The sequence below is a fragment of the Panulirus ornatus genome, chromosome 9 (genome assembly GCF_036320965.1).
Source record: "Panulirus ornatus isolate Po-2019 chromosome 9, ASM3632096v1, whole genome shotgun sequence".
Classification (NCBI taxonomy): Eukaryota; Metazoa; Arthropoda; class Malacostraca; order Decapoda; family Palinuridae; genus Panulirus; species Panulirus ornatus.
The window spans coordinates 48645908-48667246 of NC_092232.1; the positions used below are offsets into that span (position 1 = coordinate 48645908).

General features: G+C 45.0%; 1 protein-coding gene across 1 annotated transcript; it reads right to left on the reverse strand.

The window, feature by feature from the left end:
* Window positions 1-4868: 4868 nt before the first annotated feature.
* Window positions 4869-19283, reverse strand: LOC139750398 (uncharacterized). Its single transcript, XM_071665143.1, has 3 exons — window positions 19206-19283; window positions 14294-14755; window positions 4869-10740 (listed from the first exon to the last, which is right to left on the reverse strand). Exon 3 carries the CDS (start codon window positions 6536-6538, stop codon window positions 5588-5590), a length of 951 nt encoding a protein of 316 aa, XP_071521244.1. The 5' UTR covers window positions 6539-10740; window positions 14294-14755; window positions 19206-19283; the 3' UTR covers window positions 4869-5587.
* Between the last annotated feature and the right edge of the window lie 2056 nt (window positions 19284-21339).

Genomic DNA, 21339 nt, shown 5'->3' on the forward strand with positions numbered 1-21339 from the left:
CATGTACATATTCAGACTTGCTGCCTTCATCCATTCTCGCCGCCACCCCGCCACGCATGAAATGACACCCCCTCCCCCCGCGTGCGCGCGAGGAAGCGCTAGGAAAAGACAACAAAGAAAGGCCATATTCGTTCACACTCAGTCTCTAGCTGTCATGTATAATGCACCGAAACCACAGCTGCCTTTCCATATCCAGGCCCCGCAAAACTTTCCATGGTTCACCCCAGACGCTTCACATGCCCTGGTTCAATCCACTGACAGCACGTCGACCCCGGTATACCACATCGATCCATTTCACTCTATTCCTTGCACTCCTTTCACCCTCCTGTATGTTCAGGCCCCGATCGCTCAAAATCTTTTTCGCTCCATCCTTCCTCCTCCAATTTGGTATCCCACTTCTCCTCGTTCCCTCCACCTCTGACACATATATCCTCTTGTCAATCTTTCCTCACTCATTCTCTCCATGTGACCAAACCATTTCAAAACACCCTCTTCTGCTCTCTCAACCACACTCTTTATTACCACACATCTCTCTTACCCTTTCATTACTTACTCGATCAAACCTCCTCACACCACATATTGTCCTCAAACATCTCATCTCCAACACATCCACCCTCCTCCGCACAACCCTATCTACAGTCCAAGCCTTGCAGCCATATAACATTGTTGGAACCACTATTCCTTCAAGCATACCCGATTTTGCTCTCCGAGATAACGTTTGCACCTCCCACGCATTCTTCAGTGCTCCCAGAACCCTCGCCCCCTCAATTCTTCTCCTTCTCTCTCGATCTGCATCTCGTCTTAACACAGCTTCCTAAGTAAACTCAGACTTGGACAGGATATCTCAGTGGGGTGCACAAAATCTTGTCAAGTTTGACGCCTTTATGACAGTTTCTACCCATCTCTCTATCGAAAACTCCTCACAGCTCTCGTCTCTCCTTTGATGGTTCTGTATGGATGACACTTGTTTGCAGAATTTTTCTAAAAGTTTGAGAGTTGAAGATTGTGGTAAATTAGAGGATTAGCTTTCAAAGAAATGGCAAACTACATGATACCCTCATAAAGTCAGCTAGTTTCATACTCATGTTATTTATAATGACCTGCGTCTCCCTCTTCTTTACAGAGGTGGTTTTTTTATCTTTAGTATTATGAACTGTTAGATAATGCATTTTTTCCGTACATTCTTCGAGTAATGATTTAAATTGATTAACGTGCCAACACAACCTTTTGGAAGCCACCCAGATAACACACCTTCACCACCACAAGCCATCCCCAGAGACATATAACATTTACAACCCTCTAAACACCTGCAAATAATGTAAACCTCATCCTCATGACCCCCCCCCCCTAGTAGCGTAGTCTCACAATCCCTCCATCTATATAAAAAATGTTCCCTGAACTCCGTGACGCCCCCTAGATAACGTACACTCACATTCATTTGACAACCGCCAGACAACCGTTGGTTTCAGGGTACGCGGTCTGACAACCGTACCCCCAACATGAACTCGTCTTAGAACGAACCCCTCCCAGATAACGTACTCTCATGATTGATCATAATCGCACATCTCCCTCACCCCAGATGGCCTACAGTCGTAACACTCCGATACCCACTTGGGTCAATATAAACCACTGGGTAAATGACTTGGGGATGAAGGTCCTCGGGGGACTGGATATTGTTGCCACTTGAATTCAGGAAAAACAAGAAATTATTCATTTTTACGTATTTGGCCTCACATGAGGATCGGGAAAAATATGATTTCCTTAAAGGTAATCGATTGATTATAAGTAATCGACATAGCTGTCTTGTTCTAAGCAACAGCAATTACCTTACTTCAGCCATATTCATCTCTAGCTACAATTGTCGTATTTCAGCCATATTCATATAATAATTTGACACGCTTGTCGTATACACACAACAACAAAAGTAAATGTTGCTGGTTCAGCATTAGTCTCGGCAGCTCGGGAAGGCTTTCTTAGCTCAACATGAAGTGATCTGCTTTAATAAATTTCTTTTTCTTTTTTTTTCCGCTCACTCTCCGAGATTGCCAGTTTCCCCGAATCGTAGCTTGCACTCGGTATTGCCAGTTTCCCCGAATCGTAGCTCGCACTCGGTACCTTACCTCGGATGTTTTACCTAGGCTTGCGTGAGATTGACTTCTCACATCGAGTCAGCGTCTGTCCCTTGAAAAGCAACTGTGTGTGTGTGTGTGTGTGATTTTAGGCAGGTTGCGATTTGAATCATGTAGGCCGGCCATCGATGACAGAAACTTGTACAAATTTAAAGGATGGGTTCCGGCACGGGTAGCCGACCCCGTGACTCATGTAAACAGTGCATCTTTGCACGTTCTTAGTCTCCTACAGTTATGGATCATATATACACAGGGAGAGTGTATGTATGTATTAAGTCGTAGCAGTATCTTTATTATGTGAAGGAAGTCTTCAGAATTTTTGGGGTGTTTGTAGTTCTATGTTATGCTTTCATAACCTCGGCATTATATAGGCTTAAAGGCCAACCAACCAACTTCGTTCTCCTTAAGAGCCAATGACATCCTGGGAGAGTTAATGGTCTTATTTTTTTTTTTTTTTTTTAGCACCTGAAGATGTCCAGGATTTTTTTTCTTTTTCTTTTTTTGGTTGGCTGTTAAATCTAATTGAAACCGAAGTCAGGAAGGATTACTGAATCCTCTTATAAGAGAAGACAGTGATAGTATTAACATTTGCATACGACACAGCTACCATAAATTACAACGAGTTCTACATGTGGGATGGACCGGATAGGTAAACTGTTTGACCAGAAACGGCATGAAAAAAGGTAAAATGGAAGTGATTTTGACTAGGAACAGGAAAGAGTGGACTACGTATATATATAAGACCACCAGCCACAACAAGTACTTAAGGATATTGAGGGTTATATCTCATGATGAAAATTTACAGCAAATGGACATAAACAAGAGAATTATTAAATGTAATACAAACATCAGTATGCTTTACCCTATATGGAACGGTAAGAATGTACCTTTGAAATGCAAAACAATAATATATACCAGCATTCTCAGACCCATTTTAATATATATATGGACCAGCAGCCAAGTTACTAGCAACAGAAACAGGTTTGCATTGATCCAGGCCGCTGGAATAGGAGTACAGAGGCTAATCAGAGGTTACATGAATGGGTAAGATGAGAAACACCAAAGTAAGCGAGGATTTTGAGAACGTTACAGCTGTATTAGGAATGAAAAGAATGACCGAATGTGATACAGCCATGTACAAAGAATGGAAGGCTTGAGACAGCCAAAATGTATATGCACTAGATCCTTGAAGGAAGAAATGGACAGGCATCAAGAACTTACTAAGAAGAAGAGGGAAAGAAAGTGTGAGGACATGAACGAGTGTGGCTGGTAGGCAGTGAGTCTGTCTGGCGTCTGGTGAGAAAGGTTAAAATCTTGCCGTTGGCCGCTCTAATTATTCTGATAGTCAACAAGCATAAAGCCCAACCAACCAAGCCAGTCCTCCCCGACAAGGGAAGAGACTGTGGATGGTCTTAGAATGACCATGAACACCTGAAGGTGTTAATGTTTCGCGAACGGTAATCATAAGCTGATGATAATGACCCCTGGCACTTGGCAGGTCCCATAGTTCAAACTGCCAAACCAACCAGCTGCGTACTTTCAGAGCCACACACACACACACACACACACACAAACACACGAGAAAGCATGTACTACTGTATGTTCTCTGAATTGATCGCCTGAAGAGGGTCCACCATATTTTTGACCGATGGTTACATAATGACACCGAACGGCTTATAATGACCTAGACTGTGTATAGGACTAAGGCGGAGATAACGAACCCAACCCACCAAACAACGCGTTCATTTACATGACTTATATTTGGCTTCCTTTTTGGTTTATGGACACCAGCTCCTCCAGCGTCGGCTTTCCCCTCCTCTGCTCTTGCTCGAACCTGGGTACCTTCAACGGGAGGTTTACCTAAGTCAGCCCATCACGCCAGCGACGCAGGTAGAGTTAATGGCCAAGCAGCCGCCTAGAAGTTGTACGATAACTTATCCAGAAACCATGTCGAGATGTCAACAAGCTACATGATAAGATTTTTACAATAAGCTACGACAAATTGTCTCCAAGGTCTCCCAGGCTTACGAAAAGCTGTGAATACAAAACACTACAAGAATCGAAAAAAAAAAAAAAAAATGTCCGTAAGCTGCACAGCGAACTTGGCGAAAGGCCGCTTTCGAAGTGAGGTGTCATACAATCATAATTATCAAGTTTACGTAACACGATTTTTTTTTTTTTTTTCTACACTCGTTAGGTCTACCCGCTGGGTTACATGAACGTACTAAAGTCGGGTAGTGTGATCTAACAAAGGTTTAGTGACCCCCACTTATCTCTATATCTTTTTTTTTTCTATTATTATCAGACTCACCAATGACTTTGCTGGTCACACTATCTTACATTGTTGATCTCAGTGGACCCAGTACAGTAACGTCAGCCACTACTGACCCCTAGGGACTATTTCAAGCGTCTAACGTCTCAATGAAGAAGAACCATCCTTTTGGTTCCGTTCATATTTTTTAGTCTTGTAGCATATATATATATATATATATATATATATATATATATATATATATATATATATATATTATTTTTTTTTATTATACTTTGTCGCTGTCTCCCGCGTTAGCGAGGTAGCGCAAGGAAACCGACGAAAGAATGGCCCAACCCACCCACATACACATGTATATACATACACGTCCACACACGCACATATATATACCCATGTTGGAAAGAATCACAATTTTGCGCGTGATCAAGATATTCCTATGAGTCCACGGGGAAAATGAAACACGAAAAGTTCCCAAGTGCACTTTCGTGTAATAATCACATCATCAGGGGAGACACAAGAGAGAAATATAACAGTCAGTTGATATACATCGAAGAGACGAAGCTAGGACGCCATTTAGTAAACATGTGATTGTCCAAAACATGAGGTGGTGGATGAGGGGGCGAAGGTTCTGGGAGCAAGATGTAGAATCCTTTGGAATGAGACCTTTGGCAAGACTATACTCTCAACGATACAGCCTTGCCAAAGGTCAATTTCCACTTGTGGTGTAACGTAGAGTAGCAGGCGGGGCCAAAACATGCGGGGGAGTGAAGAGCGTACACGGGATAGAGTGGATTGCAACGATGTGGTGAACAGAAGGCTAAGTTTTCTAGCTGTTTCGTGCAATGCACCAAAACCAATGTCCTCTATCCACAACCAGGCCCTACAGACTTTTCCAATGTTTTCCTCCGGTCGCTTTGGATGTCCACATCCTTCCAGTTTATGATAATAGTGATGATCATAATAAAACCTAATCATTAATCCTTTACTGGATATCTTTGTAGCGGATCAACAGCTCATCTGTCACCTGTTTGTTGCTTATATCAATAAATCTATGTAACTCACGACCCTTGAACGTGCACCAGATAACGTCCCCGCACATCCTTATCACTTCTGATTACAGAGATAAGAGGATGCTCCCTCTCTGTACCCTGGGCCTCATCTCGTCACAAACACATTTGTGCATACGTTATAGTTTGTTTGTGTTCCCCATTTTATCAAGTACACAGAAGTCAGTAGCAGCAGCAGCATAATGGTTGTTGGTATCGTCAGTAGCAGCAGCAGCATAATGGTTGTTGGTATCGTCAGTAGCAGCAGCAGCATAATGGTTGTTGGTATCGTCAGTAGCAGCAGCATAATGGTTGTTGGTATCGTCAGTAGCAGCAGCATAATGGTTGTTGGTATCGTCAGTAGCAGCAGCATAATGGTTGATGGTATCGTCAGTAGCAGCATCATAATGGTTGTTGGTATCGTCAGTAGCAGCAGCATAATGGTTGTTGGTATCGTCAGTAGCAGCAGCATAATGGTTGTTGGTATCGTCAGTAGCAGCAGCATAATGGTTGCTGGTATCGTCAGTAGCAGCAGCATAATGGTTGTTGGTATCGTCAGTAGCAGCAGCATAATGGTTGATGGTATCGTCAGTAGCAGCAGCATAATGGTTGATGGTATCGTCAGTAGCAGCATCATAATGGTTGTTGGTATCGTCAGTAGCAGCAGCATAATGGTTGTTGGTATCGTCAGTAGCAGCAGCATAATGGTTGATGGTATCGTCAGTAGCAGCAGCATAATGGTTGTTGGTATCGTCAGCAGCAGCATCATAATGGTTGTTGGTATCGTCAGTAGCAGCAGCATAATGGTTGTTGGTATCGTCAGTAGCAGCAGCATAATGGTTGATGGTATCGTCAGCAGCAGCATCATAATGGTTGTTGGTATCGTCAGTAGCAGCAGCATAATGGTTGATGGTATCGTCAGTAGCAGCATCATAATGGTTGTTGGTATCGTCAGTAGCAGCAGCATAATGGTTGATGGTATCGTCAGTAGCAGCATCATAATGGTTGATGGTATCGTCAGTAGCAGAAGCATAATGGTTGTTGGTATCGTCAGTAGCAGCAGCAACATAATGGTTGATGGTATTGTCCATAGCAGCAGCATAATGGTTTTTGGTATCGTCAGTAGCAGCAGCATAATGGTTGTTGGTATCGTCAGTAGCAGCAGCATAATGGTTGTTGGTATCGTCAGTAGCAGCAGCAGCATAATGGTTGTTGGTATCATCAGTAAGTGTATGATTAAGTCACTGTAAATGCTGTCAGATTTTACTGGGATGACTTCCAGTTGCACGTGAGGTATCGTAGGTATTCCTATCCCTTTCTTGTTGTATATGTGCTGATGTAGTCATTGCTGGTCACTCTCAGTGCAATATAAACTCTTCCTGTGAATCCCAGCCTTCCACAGTTGATCGTAATGTATCCCAATCAGTCCCTTGTCCTGTATAAGAGATCGTGATCAGTTGATTATAATCCCTATCCTGTCCCAGTTACTATGACCTCTCGCTATTGGTATTGATCCCAGTTACTCATCAATTGTCCCCAATTTATCATGGCCTGTCACGATGGATCCCGATCCCTATTTGTCTACAGTTGTCGCAGTTTTACCCAATTAGTCTTCGTCCGTCACTTGTCAGACTTCATCTCTCATTTGACCCACATCTGTCGCAATTGGTCCTGGTGTAGCCCTTTGCTCTGGGGTCTCGCTGGGGTCAGGTATGAGCCAGTCTTGTGGGGGTCAGTATTCTAGGGTTAGCCGGGGTCAAATGAGAGTCAGTGTTTTGGTGTCAAGACTTGACGCTGCTGTGGGGTCAAGAGGCGGGAAAACAGGTTCTGATTTCTTCATTTTTTTGTGGTCAGTGGTGTTAGAGTGGTCTGGTATCTGTTCTTTGAGGGTGGTTGTGAGGTCTGGGGAGGAGGAGGAGCGTTGAGGTGTCAGTGCTGCCGGGGACTCACAGATGTGAGTTCTCTGGGGATCTGTGTGATGGCAGGAGAGTAAAAGGGGTGGTTGGAGGTCCCCAGTTGCTGTGGGGTGGCAGTGGACGCACAGTGTGTGTGTGTGTGTGTGTGGTAAGGATGTGTGCTCATGCCACCACCAGCACCTATATTTCGTCTGGGTGTCGGGTCTTGTGGTGGTGTGAGGTTTAAGAGCTCGTCCTCTTAGGCCATCTCACACTGTAAACAATCGCCGGTATGCATTTCATTTTAGCCATTTTCTATGAGTGTTTATGACGTTCGTAATGGCTTAGCCATTTTCTATGAATGTTTATTATGCTCGTATCGATGGCTCAGTGGGAGGAGTTAAAGTATGAGATGCACCGAGACTGATTTAGCAATATTTTATTTTATATATAAAAATAAGGTATAGAATTTAATACATAATGTACATGTGGTTAATGGAGAGCTTTTGCAACTTATGATGTATCCCATGCAATTTCCACTATACAAAACATGAGGGGAAACATAACTTGGATATGATACAGGCCCCCCCCCAAAAAAAAAATTTGTTTTAGAGTAAAAACAGGCAAGATGCAACAAAATAAATTACTGCTTCTGGGTAGTGGGGGAAGCAAGAGATGGCACAGGAGGGCGGCGATGCACTGGAAACCCAGGCACTTGAGTGACAGCCTCGCCCTCGGTGTAAATTGGACACATACTGACGAACAATTGGACGACAGGAAGCACACCCACCCACACACACACACACACACGCACACACTGCTGGATCCTTGACACGTACAGTAAACATCATCATCACACCCAGTTATTTAAGGTACGGTCGCTCACAGAGCCTTGGGGTCGCTGGTGTTGAAGCTGTAAACCTTGCGCGTCTCGTAATTTTTGGTGAAGGTTCGTTTCTTGGTGCCGTCGGGGAGGATCTCCTCGTTCGATCCCTCGGCGTGGCTCTCCTGCTCACGCCGCTGCTTGTTGCCCACGACCGAGCCGTCCACGCCTTTCACCTTCGTGTTCTCGTCCAAGACGCGGTTGGTGCGGGTAACGCCCGGTGCCGGCTTGTCCTCCCAGCGTTGCTCCTGACGCTCCGTCACACTGTTCCCGGAGGTGACGACGTCGCGGCTGGTGGATACGCCTGCCGGGGGCCGAGACAGAGCGCTGGATTGGGTGGAGATCTCCCGACCTGTGGATATGCTTGGGGGTGATGTTGGGGGATCCATGTCTGGCTGCAGAGTGTGGCGACGCATCATGTCTTCCATTTCCCTCTGAGACTTCTCCACCATCTGGTTGAAGGATGTCCAGTGATCCCGTGAGGAGTGGTCCACTATTTCAGTGTGGACTGGCTTGTGTGTGGTGGCCTTGGCATCATGCCCCACCTCCTCGGAGTAGAGAGGAGTATGGGACAGGTAACGCTTGTCGTTGGAGTGGTGTACGTCCGATCCTCCCACCGAAGAAGGCACCGAAGAGCCGCGCTGAGTGTCGGTGCTTGAGGTCCTCCTGATGAAGGTGGTGGTGCCGTTCTTGTTGCCGCTGGTGATGGGCACGCTGCGCGACCCCGACCCGCCCTGGATGGCCTGTTACACATATATACACAGGGCTCAACATAAAAGACCAAAGCACTACGCTAGCAGCAGCGGGAGGTTAGCGTTGCTTACTGGAGCAAACAATAGGTAATGAAATGAAAAGGGCAACTCTTTACCTGTGAGGTCGCGGTCGTAATGATAGTCATCTCTGCTCAGGATGACCAGGATGGGTGTCATGTGTTCATGCTGCACGGTGGCATAGGGAGGTAGTATGTGACCAATTGACGGACAAGATAGAGAGGGTTTTGGAGAATTGGTAAAATGTCCGGGCTAGAGAGGGGGAAACGAGAGTAACAGTGTTAATCAAACTATGTTTAAAGATTAACGATGCGTCTCTCAATGTACCAGAGCTGTTTTGACGTCTATTTATTTCAGGGTCACAGTATAGGAATGCTTATTCCTCAGCCGAAAATGCCTCATAACTTTCCTCTCGCCTATGACGGTTCTGTAATTCCACCACTTGACTCTATGAACATACTTGGTATCAACTGTCACATCCACTCTGTTTTGGAAACCCCACGTTACGGAAATAATTTAGTTTGCCTCTAAAGAAACTGGGAGTCCGGTTTAGATATCGAAATTTCTTTTCGTCCGGACACCTGCTCCGTTACGTATGGAATACTGCTCTCACATCTGGGGTGGTTCTAGCTCTGCATCCTTACTTGACAAAGCTGAGTCGAAAGTAGTCCGACTTATAAACTGTCCCAGGCTAACTTGACCCGCTTGCCCTATGCCGTAGTATTTGCCCACTTTCCCTCTTCATTAGGTATTACTTTAGTTTTTGCACCCAAGAGCTGGCTGGCTGTGTGCCCCCGCCACTAGCTGAATCACGCGATACTTAGCAAACTGCTTCGTCAAATGATTACTGTGTGGCCGTTAGCAACATCAAGGGTGGGCCGATTTGATAATTGTTTCTTTCCCTACACTTCAAAGCTCTAGAACTCTCCACCCTCGCATGTCTTTCCCAATAAACATGACCTGGCACATTGTTAAAGACAGGTGTTTCAGTTCTTCAATACTTTCCCTTTGTCTCATATATTTTCTCCCTTATTAACCTCTGTATTTCATTTAAGGCCTAGCCTTAATATGTACTTTCGGCCATGACTGGAGTCTCTGATGAACGTTGCTCAGTGTTATTCTAGCGCCTGAAACAGTAGTTCCCAGCATCACTAGGAAGGAGAGCAAAGCGTAAATTGATCTATCGAAGGTCTATGCCGCCGATGGAGATGATCGTATTGTCATATACTTTTTTGACATGATTGCTTGGGGAACCACCTGCTAAGCTTAGCTCATCATTTCAGCTCCGTAACAAATACCATCTAGTATTGTAATATACTTTTTTGACATGATTGCTGGGAGGACCACCTGCCATACCTTATGACTTCAGCTCCGTAACAATTACCATACTAGTATTATAACATACTTTTTTGACATGATTGCTGGGAGAACCATCTGCTAAGCTTAGCTCATTATTCTAGCTCCGTAACAATTATAGTAATATACTTTTTTGACATGATTGCTGGGGGAACCACCTGCTAAGCTTAGCTCATCATTCTAGCTCCGTAACAAGTATTGTCATATACTTTTTTGACATGATTACTGGAGGAACCACCTGCTAAGCTTAGCTTATCATTTCAGCTCCGTAACAACTACCATACTAGTTACCTGGGCCACAGATGACCATTATCATGACCGCGTACTCCCAACGTACATAACTCATAGTGGTCAGGACCTGGTCTATTGCGTTAGTATAATGTCTACTTCTAAGGAAGGAGAGGGGAAAAAAAGGAAATGACATTGATTATTTACATGTATGAATTAAGGCCTTAGAAATATGATTCAAATGTGATTATTATTTTTTTTGATAATCTCAAACACTAATTCAAATGTGATTTTTTTTGATAATCTCAAACACTAATTCAAATGTGATTACTATTTTTTTTTTTGGATAATCTCAAACACTAATTCAAATGTGATTATTATTTTTTTTGGATAATCTCAAACACTAATTCAAATGTGATTTTTTTTTGATAATCTCAAACACTAATTCAAATGTGATTATCATTTTTTTTGAAATAATCTCAAACACTAATTCCAATGTGATTATTATTTTTTTTGGATAATCTCAAACAATAATTCCAATGTGATTTTTTTTGGATAATCTCAAAAAAATTCAAATGTGATTATTTTTTCGTGGATAATCTCAAACACGAATGATATAACTAATATCTACAAAGTACGTGGGTAAGAACGTAATGAAAACTATATTTTTCATGATATGAATGATTACGTGTCAGTAGTTCCTTACCACAATAGATTCAGTTCTTTTAGATACTAGGATAACTATTATATTTATATAGTCATGATATTTACACGATAGCTATGATATTTATATAGTGATATTTACACGATAGCTATTATATTTATATAGTCATGATATTTACACGATAGCTATGATATTTATATAGTGATATTTACACGATAGCTATGATATTTATATAGTGATATTTACACGATAGCTATATCTATATAGTGATGATATTTACTCGATAGCTTTGATATTCATATAGTCATGATATTTACACGATAGCTATGATATTTATATAGTGATATTTACACGATAGCTATCATATCTATATAGTCATAATATTTAAACGATAGCTATGATATTTAGTCATGATATTTACACGATAGCTTTATCTATATAGTCATGACGATATTTACACGATAGCTATAATATTTATATAGTCATGACGATATTCACAGTATAGCTATAGTATTCATATTGTCATGATATTTACGCGAGCTATGATATTTATAGTCATGGATATTTACACGATAGCTATGATATTTATATAGTCATGACGATATTCACATGAAAGCTATAATATTTATATTGCCATGACGATATTTACACGATAGCTATGATATTTATAGTAATGGATATTTACGCGATAGCTATAATATTTATATTGTCATGACGATATTTACGCGATAGCTATAATATTTATATTGTCATGACGATATTTACGCGAGAGCTATGATATTTATATAGTCATGACGATATTTACACGATAGCTATATCTATATAGTGATGATATTTACTCGATAGCTTTGATATTTATATAGTCATGATATTTACACGATAGCTATATCTATATAGTGATGATATTTACTCGATAGCTTTGATATTTATATAGTCATGACGATATTTACACGATAGCTATATCTATATAGTGATGATATTTACTCGATAGCTTTGATATTTATATAGTCATGACGATATTTACGCGATAGCTATAATATTTATATTGCCATGACGATATTTACACGATAGCTATGATATTTATATAGTCATGATATTTACACGATAGCTATGATATTTATATAGTCATGACGATATTTACGCGATAGCTATAATATTTATATTGTCATGACGATATTTACACGATAGCTATATCTATATAGTGATGATATTTACTCGATAGCTTTGATATTTATATAGTCATGACGATATTTACACGATAGCTATATCTATATAGTGATGATATTTACTCGATAGCTTTGATATTTATATAGTCATGACGATATTTACACGATAGCTATATCTATATAGTGATGATATTTACTCGATAGCTTTGATATTTATATAGTCATGACGATATTTACACGATAGCTATGATATTTATATAGTGATATTTACACGATAGCTATGATATTTATATAGTCATGATATTTACACGATAGCTATGATATTTATATAGTGATATTTACACGATAGCTATGATATTTATATAGTCATGATATTTACACGATAGCTATATCTATATAGTGATGATATTTACTCGATAGCTTTGATATTTATATAGTCATGACGATATTTACACGATAGCTATGATATTTATATAGTGATATTTACACGATAGCTATGATATTTATATAGTCATGACGATATTTACACGATAGCTATGATATTTATATAGTCATGACGATATTTACACGATAGCTATGATATTTATATAGTGATATTTACACGATAGCTATATCTATATAGTGATGATATTTACTCGATAGCTTTGATATTTATATAGTCATGACGATATTTACACGATAGCTATGATATTTATATAGTGATATTTACACGATAGCTATGATATTTATATAGTCATGATATTTACACGATAGCTATGATATTTATATAGTCATGACGATATTTACACGATAGCTATGATATTTATATAGTCATGACGATATTTACACGATAGCTATGATATTTATATAGTGATATTTACACGATAGCTATGATATTTATATAGTGATATTTACACGATAGCTATAATATTTATATTGTCATGACGATATTTACACGATAGCTATATCTATATAGTGATGATATTTACTCGATAGCTTTGATATTTATATAGTCATGATATTTACACGATAGCTATATCTATATAGTGATGATATTTACTCGATAGCTTTGATATTTATATAGTCATGATATTTACACGATAGCTATGATATTTATATAGTGTATATGTGGGTCATGTGGTGCTGACCTAGGGTTGGGGTCATGTGTTGCTGACCCAGGGTTGGGGTCATGTGGTGTTGACCTAGTGTGGAGCTATGTGGTGCTGACCCAGGGTTGGGGTCATGTAGTGCTGACCCAGGGTTGGGGTCATGTAGTGCTGACCCAGGGTTGGGGTCATGTGGTGCTGACCCAGGGTTGGGGTCATGTAGTGCTGACCCAGGGTTGGGGTCATGTGTTGCTGACCCAGGGTTGGGGTCATGTGGTGCTGACCTAGGGTTGGGGTCATGTGTTGCTGACCCAGGGTTGGGGTCATGTAGTGCTGACCCAGGGTTGGGGTCATGTGTTGCTGACCCAGGGTTGGGGTCATGTGGTGCTGGCCTAGGGTTGGGGTCATGTGGTGCTGACCTAGGGTTGGGGTCATGTGGTGCTGACCTAGGGTTGGGGGTCATGTGGTGCTGACCCAGGGTTGGGGTCATGTGGTGCTGACCTAGGATTGGGGGTCATGTGGTGCTGACCTAGGGTGGGGGGTCATGTGGTGCTGACCTAGTGTGAGGTCATTTGGTGATGACCTAGTGTGGGGTCATGTGGTGCTGACCTAGCCTGCCTGGGGTCATGTGGTGATGACCTAGTGTTAGGTCATGTGGTGCTGACCTAGTGTGAGGTCATGTGGTGCTGATCTAGTGTGGGGTCTTGTGGTGCTGACCTAGTGTGGGGTCATGTGGTGCTGACGTACGGTTGGGGGTCATATGGTGCTGACCTAGGATAGGGGGTCATGTGGTGCTGACCTAGTGTGGGGTCATGTGGTGATGACCTAGTGTGAGGTCGTGTGGTGCTGACCTAGTGTGTGGTCATGTAGTGCTGACCTAGGATAAGGGGGGGGGGTCATGTGGTGATGACCTAGTGTGAGGTCATGTAGTGCTGACCTAGGATAAGGGGGGGGGGTCATGTGGTGCTGACCTTGTAGTTGTCGTCCTCCTCGGTGCAGGAGACGGCCTGGGAGTCGTCTGAGGTCACGTTGGAGGAGCGGATCTGGCGGTAGACGGAGCGGGTCTCGGAGGCGGGCTGGGTGGTGGTGGTGGTGGTGGTGGTGGTGGTGCCGGACTTCTCCCAGCGGTCCACCACGTTCTTCATGGCCTGGTCCCACTCCTCCCACGAGTCCTTGAAGAAGGGGTCGTCGCCGAAGGCGCCCCGCTTCTGCACCGTCACCGTCTTGGTCGTCTTCGTGCCTACCATCTTGCGTGCAGCTTCTGCCCGGTCAAGAAGTGTAGGGGTTAACGGGCGTTATTAAGGGTCGTTAGGGTTTATATATAGGCTGGCTCATCTGTGTGAGACGGAGGTGGAGGAGGAGGAGGTGGTGGCACCGAGAACTGGATGGATGAGGGCAGGTGAGACGGGCGTCCTGGCTCAGGGCCAGTGTATGGCAGAGACGCCTGATGACACCACCCTGTTGCACACCTGCCTCCCTCCCACCTCCCTCCACACCTGCTTGCCTACTCTCTACACACACCTGCTTGCCTACTCCCTACACACACCTGCCTCCCTCCCCCCTGCACACCTGCTTGCATCCCTCCTCCCTGCACACCTGCCTCCCTCCCTCCTCCCTGCACACTTGCCTCCCTTCCACCTCCCTGCACACCTGCTTGCCTCCCTCCTCCCTGCACACCTGCTTGCCTCCCTCCTCCCTGCACACCTGCTTGCTTCCCTCCTCCCTGCACACCTGCCTTCCTCCCTCCTCCCTGCACACCTGCTTGCCTCCCTCCTCCCTGCAGACCTGCTTGCCTCCCTCCTCCTTGCATACGTGCCTGCTTGCCTCCTTCCTACACGCCGGGTCGGGGTGGAGGAGGTGTGGAACTGTGTGTGGGAGTGGGGGTGGATCGGGGTGGAACAGGTGTGGTAGAGCCATGGTGGGGGTGGCAGGGTAGCCACCATATGGCAGGGCTGGGCTCCCACCAGCAGACGTGCCCCCCACACCACTACCTGTTGCCCTTGGTCCTCACTGCCTTACCCTACAGGTGTCGCCTCCCTCGCCCATGGCCGCTTACCTTCACATAATTACCTTTCTAACCCTCGCCCATGGCCGCCATGGGTGCAGATGAGAGACGTAAGGCATGACAACCACCTGGGCCGTGATATATATGACCCGAGTCGGTCACATCTGCGTCATTGGCCCGGTTGCTGTCATGAACATCCCAAGATGTGTGTGGGTAGCATGGCGGGCGTGGGCGGGGAAGGGTAGCGGGCGTGTGCCACCACGCCCATACATGGCCACCCGACCGGTCCCGCCCCGCCCACACTCGCCACCACCCCGCCTAACCCTTCCCCCAACGCCTCCCTACCCCACTTGCAGCCACCACCTCACATTGCCTTACTTTCAGGTGACCTACCACACCCCAGGTCACCTCCCACACCCCAGGCGACCTACCACACCCCAGGCGACCTGCCACAGTCCTAGGTTACCTCCCACACCCCAGGCGACCTACCACACCTCAGGTAACCTACCACACCCCAGCAGGCGTCCTACCGCACCCCAGGTGACCTACCACACCCCAGGCAACCTGCCACAGTCTCAGGTCACCAACCACACTACCACAGTCCCAGGTCTCCTCTCAAACCCTTGGCAAGCTACCACAGTTCTAGGCTTACTTACTGCACTACCACAACCCCAGGTGACCTACCACACTTCCACAACCCCCGAGTGACATACCACACTACCACCACAGACCTAGGCTACTTACCACTACCCCAGGCCACCTACCACACTACAACCGCTCCAGTCCACTTACCGCACTACCTTAACCCAGTCACCTACCACACTTACCACGGCCCTAGAACATATACCACAGTCCCAGATGACCTACCACTCTCTCATAGCCCTAGGCTACCATATTTCTATGACTCCATGTCACCTACCACACACACACACACACACACACACACACACACACACACACACACACACACACACACACACATGTGGATTCCAACATGAATTTGTTTAAGGGTGGTCATGATGGAAGTAAACAACGAGGAGGATTGCATCACCGTACAAGGGGACCTAAGCAAATCCAAAGTTGGTCGGATACAAAGTTGATGAAACTCAACCCCAGTAAATGTAATGATAATGGAACTCGGTGAAGGAAGGCTTCGATGTGGATATTATCCAGCAGGAGACATGCTGCAGGACTCTGTGTATGAGAGGGACTTGGGAGTAAGAGATCTTCCCTAACCTTATGAGAATAGTCACGAAACCAATTACTGCAGGCAAACATCTTGAATGCATTCAGAACGCATGGATAGGGATGGATCTAAGAGGCTGAATCATGCCAAAAGTAGAATACGCTTCTCAAGTCTGGTCTCTAGACTTGAAGAAAGCAGAACTCATAGAGAAGGTCCAGAAGAGCGCTATAAAGATGGAAGGTGAATTAAGCCAGCTGAGTTACTGGGAAAGGTTAGGAGGCCTTTAATGTCCCCCATGGAAACGGAGAAGGGTAAGGGGTGACTTGATCACACAGCCTTTAAACCAGTTTGATGTCAGTGAACAGTTCCCTCAAAGATGCAAGGTTAGAGCAACCAGGGGCCATTATATGATACTAAACAAGAAATTTGTTAGAAAAAAAGATATATTGAAGTACTTTTATAGCATGAGAGTTGCGGAAATTTAGAAACAACCGAATGATCAAGTTGTGAAAGTGGACAAAATACGAAAATAAGTTAGATGACAGTAGCGAATTTTCAAGAGATGGGACCCCACGAGTGTAGAGAACTTCCTCCCTTGTACAATAGAAAAACACTAATTACACTAATCATATATATATATATATATATATATATATATATATATATATATATATGTATATGTATATATTGGAAAGGATCACAATTTTGCGCGTGATCAAGATATTCCTGCGTCCACGGGGACTCATAGGAATATATATATATATATATATATATATATATATATATATATATATATATATATATATATATATATATATATATATATATATATATATAATCATGTTTACATGAGAAAGGCAGACAATAAGAGGCCTGATTGGCCCACGACTGTGTTATCTGAAACAAATATAAGAAGTTTAACATGACAAGAAAATGTAATTCCTCTCAGCAGTTTTCAAATCTCTACCACCGGCTCCCCGCTGCGGCACATTATCCCTCAACTCCTTCCCCACCCTCATAGAACACGGCCTCGATCCCACATGATGGACGGTGGCAGCTCATCAGCAATCAGTGAGCCAGGGCGCCCCTCCCATCTACCACCGGAGGACGTCCTACTCTGACGTCTCCTTGCTCTTCCTTCCCCTTGACCCACATACTGTAGGTACGCTGAATGCCAATGTACCTTTGGCAGGGAAGTAGGTGGCTGGCTACCATGGCCGACGTACTTTGTTTTTTAAATTAGATGTTTTCTTGTTCAGGCGGTACGCAAAGCACAGCAGGGTTATTGACCTCAAGAATTCTTCCTTCTCATAACAGCCTTCCTGAAGGAGATCAACTCCTCAGGTCTGGTGGGAAGAACAGCCTGACGGGGTGTTTGATTCAGCCTGGAGGAGGGGCAGACAGGGTAGATGGTGTGGGACGATTATACAGGACCTTCCACCTTGGCTTAAGGGAATAAGAGGTCGTACTGTAATCCCAGGAGACAAAGAGATCAAACTTTAGGATCCTGGAGCCACAGTAAAGTCCTCCTCCCATTGATTTACAGACGCTGGGACCGTGAGGGTAGAAATGTTACGGTAATCTGTTTCTTAAAGAACTTAGCTTTCAGTTAATGGGAAAAGCTAAGGATGGAGGAAGCAACTAGCTTGCTATTTCAGCGCCACAGCATAGCTGTCCATGGAGGGAATATACAAGGTAGGGTTAGCGTTCGCTTCAAGTCCCTTCTCGGAGAAGTTGAAGAAAACTTAATATGTCGTCGAAACCTATGTAATTTTTTTGTTTTGTTTGGCTCGATGTTACAGTAATCTGTATATTTTATAGTAAATCGAAAAGAGAAAGGTGGAGGGATGGGCTGGGAGTGGGGGTTAATAAAAGATATCATTCAATCATCGAAAATGAACTCATTTTTTTTTTCGCTTTTTCTATTAGAGACGGTGAGTCGTTCACACACACACATACACATGAATGTTATATATATATATATATATATATATATATATATATATATATATATATATATATATATATATATATATGTGTGTGTGTGTGTGTGTGTGTGTGTGTGTTGTGTTCAAACACTCCTGTAATTGTAGGGAAAATTTTCTGTCGGTGATAACGGTGGAATGATATTTGAAGATGGTTAAGACTACTATGTCGAGCCACCATCACCGGGAGGTGGCTGGGGATGGGGGGGTTCTCGCTCGCCACCGGAGACTTGAATGCAAGCAACACACGAGCCACCACCAGCAGCGCCTCCTCCTCCCGCAGCCATCCTCCCACCTCCTGAGACCCGCTGTGCCAGACTGCTCTCCTCCCTGGCCGGCTCTGTCCACCCACCCGGCGATGGTTGAGCGGCGACATATTTGCCACACTATATACCCCCCCGCAAAATAATACCAAATGTTTATGAAACTTAAGATCGGAACCTGCAATATTGAATGTCCCATGGTATATCGGCTGAATTTTCGCCCGTAGTGATAACGCTTGATAAGCACACAAATGTCTCAACACGACACTCACCTCACCCGAAACACTCTTTACAAACGTCCAATTAGGGAAGGGTTGTGTTGCACTCTCAACGTGTGACTACCGACAACTGCCGCGGTGCCAGCCAGGAGGCCGCTTTATATACCCTCCCGTGGCCACGCCCACCGGCCTAGGGTTCCCGCGCAGGATTTTCACCTGGAATTCGTTGGGGGTTCCTCCTCAGCGGTGTTGTGGAGATAACTGATAATCCACAAACACTCTAAAAAAAAAAAGAAAACATGGGGAATTAGACTTAAAATGCGCTACTTAAAGATAAAAAAAAAAAGTGCTATTACAACTACGCAGATAGAGTGGTTCATTCTAGAATATATATAAGTAGATGGGGAAAGTGTAGGTTTTTCAAGAGGGACAAGCGCGAGTGGTTTAGTGTTTGTTGATTCGCACGCGTGGTGTGGGCGGCCTCGGCTCTGACGTCACACTACGTCATATACTATTGGGGCGGCTGACTCACGGCCGCCCACGTGTGTGTGTGTGTGTGTCCTCCCACACCCCCCCAGTCCTCCGCAGCCGCTGCCGCTGCCGCAGCCGCCAACATCACTCTTGCCGCCGTCAGCCGCTCCGTGGATAGGATGATGTCGGGTACCGCAGGTGTACGGTCAAGATACGGAGGCTTTCGCCGCGGATGGTGAAGGGGGGGGAGAGAGAGAGGTGGTGGGGTTAGGGTGGGCAGTCAAAGCGCACGTTAGAGAGCGACGCGGGCCGCATGCGACAGCCGTGCCGCCGGCCTCTGCCGCCCCGCGCCAACATGACCAAAAATAGAAGATAAAATCCACAGCTCAGGTGAGGCTGGGCCGCAAGGAGGGAGGTTGGGGGGGTGGAGCACCAGCCGGTCATGACCCCTGCGTCGGGGAACATAAGGCCAGCTTTCCAGCGGCGTGAGGCTACCTTACCCGGCTACCACGGCGGCGGCGGCACCGCCCGTGTGTGGGCACTGGGGAATGGGTAGGAGCGAGTGGGGTCGCGGGGGGAGATGGCAGGGTGTTGGCAGCATGGAAGGGTGTGGGCAGCATGGCAAGGTGTGGGCAGCATGGCAGGGTGTGTGCAGCATGGCAGGGTGTATGCAGCATGGTAAGGTGTGGGCAGCATGGTGGGGTGTGGGCAGTATGGTGGGGCGTAGGCAGCATGGCGGGGTGTGGGCTGCATGGCAGGGTGTATGCAGCATGGTAAGGTGTGGGCAGCATGGTGGGGTGTGGGCAACATAACAGGGTGTGGGCAGCATGGCAGGGTGTGGGCTGCATGGCAGGGTGTGTGCAGCATGGTAAGGTGTGGGCAGCATGGTGGGGTGTGGGCAGTATGGCAGGGTGTGGACAGCATGGTAAGGTGTGGGCAGCATGGTGGGGTGTGGGCAGTATGGCAGGGTGTGGACAGCATGGCAGGGTGTGGGCAGCATGGCAGGGTGTGTGCAGCATGGTAAGGTGTGGGCAGCATGGTGGGGTGTGGGCAGTATGGCAGGGTGTGGACAGCATGGCAGGGTGTGGGCAGCATGGCAGGGTGTATGCAGCATGGCAGGATGTATGCAGCATGGCAGGGTGTGTAAACCATAGCAGGGTGTGAGTACCATGGGAGGGTAGGGTGGGGGAGGGGAGACCAGGGTGTAACAAGGGTCATGAGAGTATATGGGAAGGACAGACAACAGGAGATCGTCATCTTAACTGTTGTAGAAATGGGAAAAAAGGGAAAGCCGAAGGCATCTCCCCTCCCACCTCTCCCTCCGGCTCAACTGCCAGAAGGAAAATAGAAACACCATCTTGTACACAGAGAAAATATATCACCATGTGGGAAAGTTTATAGGAAAGCGTAAGTGGGGAAATGTTCTCTTCTCTGTAGACAGTGGTGTTCGATAAGGCTGGACCATGAGACCAAACACAGAAGCCACATTATTTAACGTGTAGTAGGTAGCTTAAAAAGAAATATCTTGCAGGACTATTTACTGATAACAGTTGTCAATTCGTGGAGTCTTGAAGGTACTTGATAGGTTTTTTTTTCCGACCACAGCATCTGATGGTAGTGTATTGTTGTCTTCTACATCACTCCAGAAGAAAAAAGATGTTTTGCGCATGTGTTATTCCATCTCCTTATGAACCTCATACACCTCATTTCTCGTCAT

Bases quoted from the DNA above. Each gene is read 5' to 3' on its own strand.
- LOC139750398 (XM_071665143.1), bottom strand. From the start codon at position 6,538: ATGGACAATACCATCAACCATTATGTTGCTGCTGCTACTGACGATACC.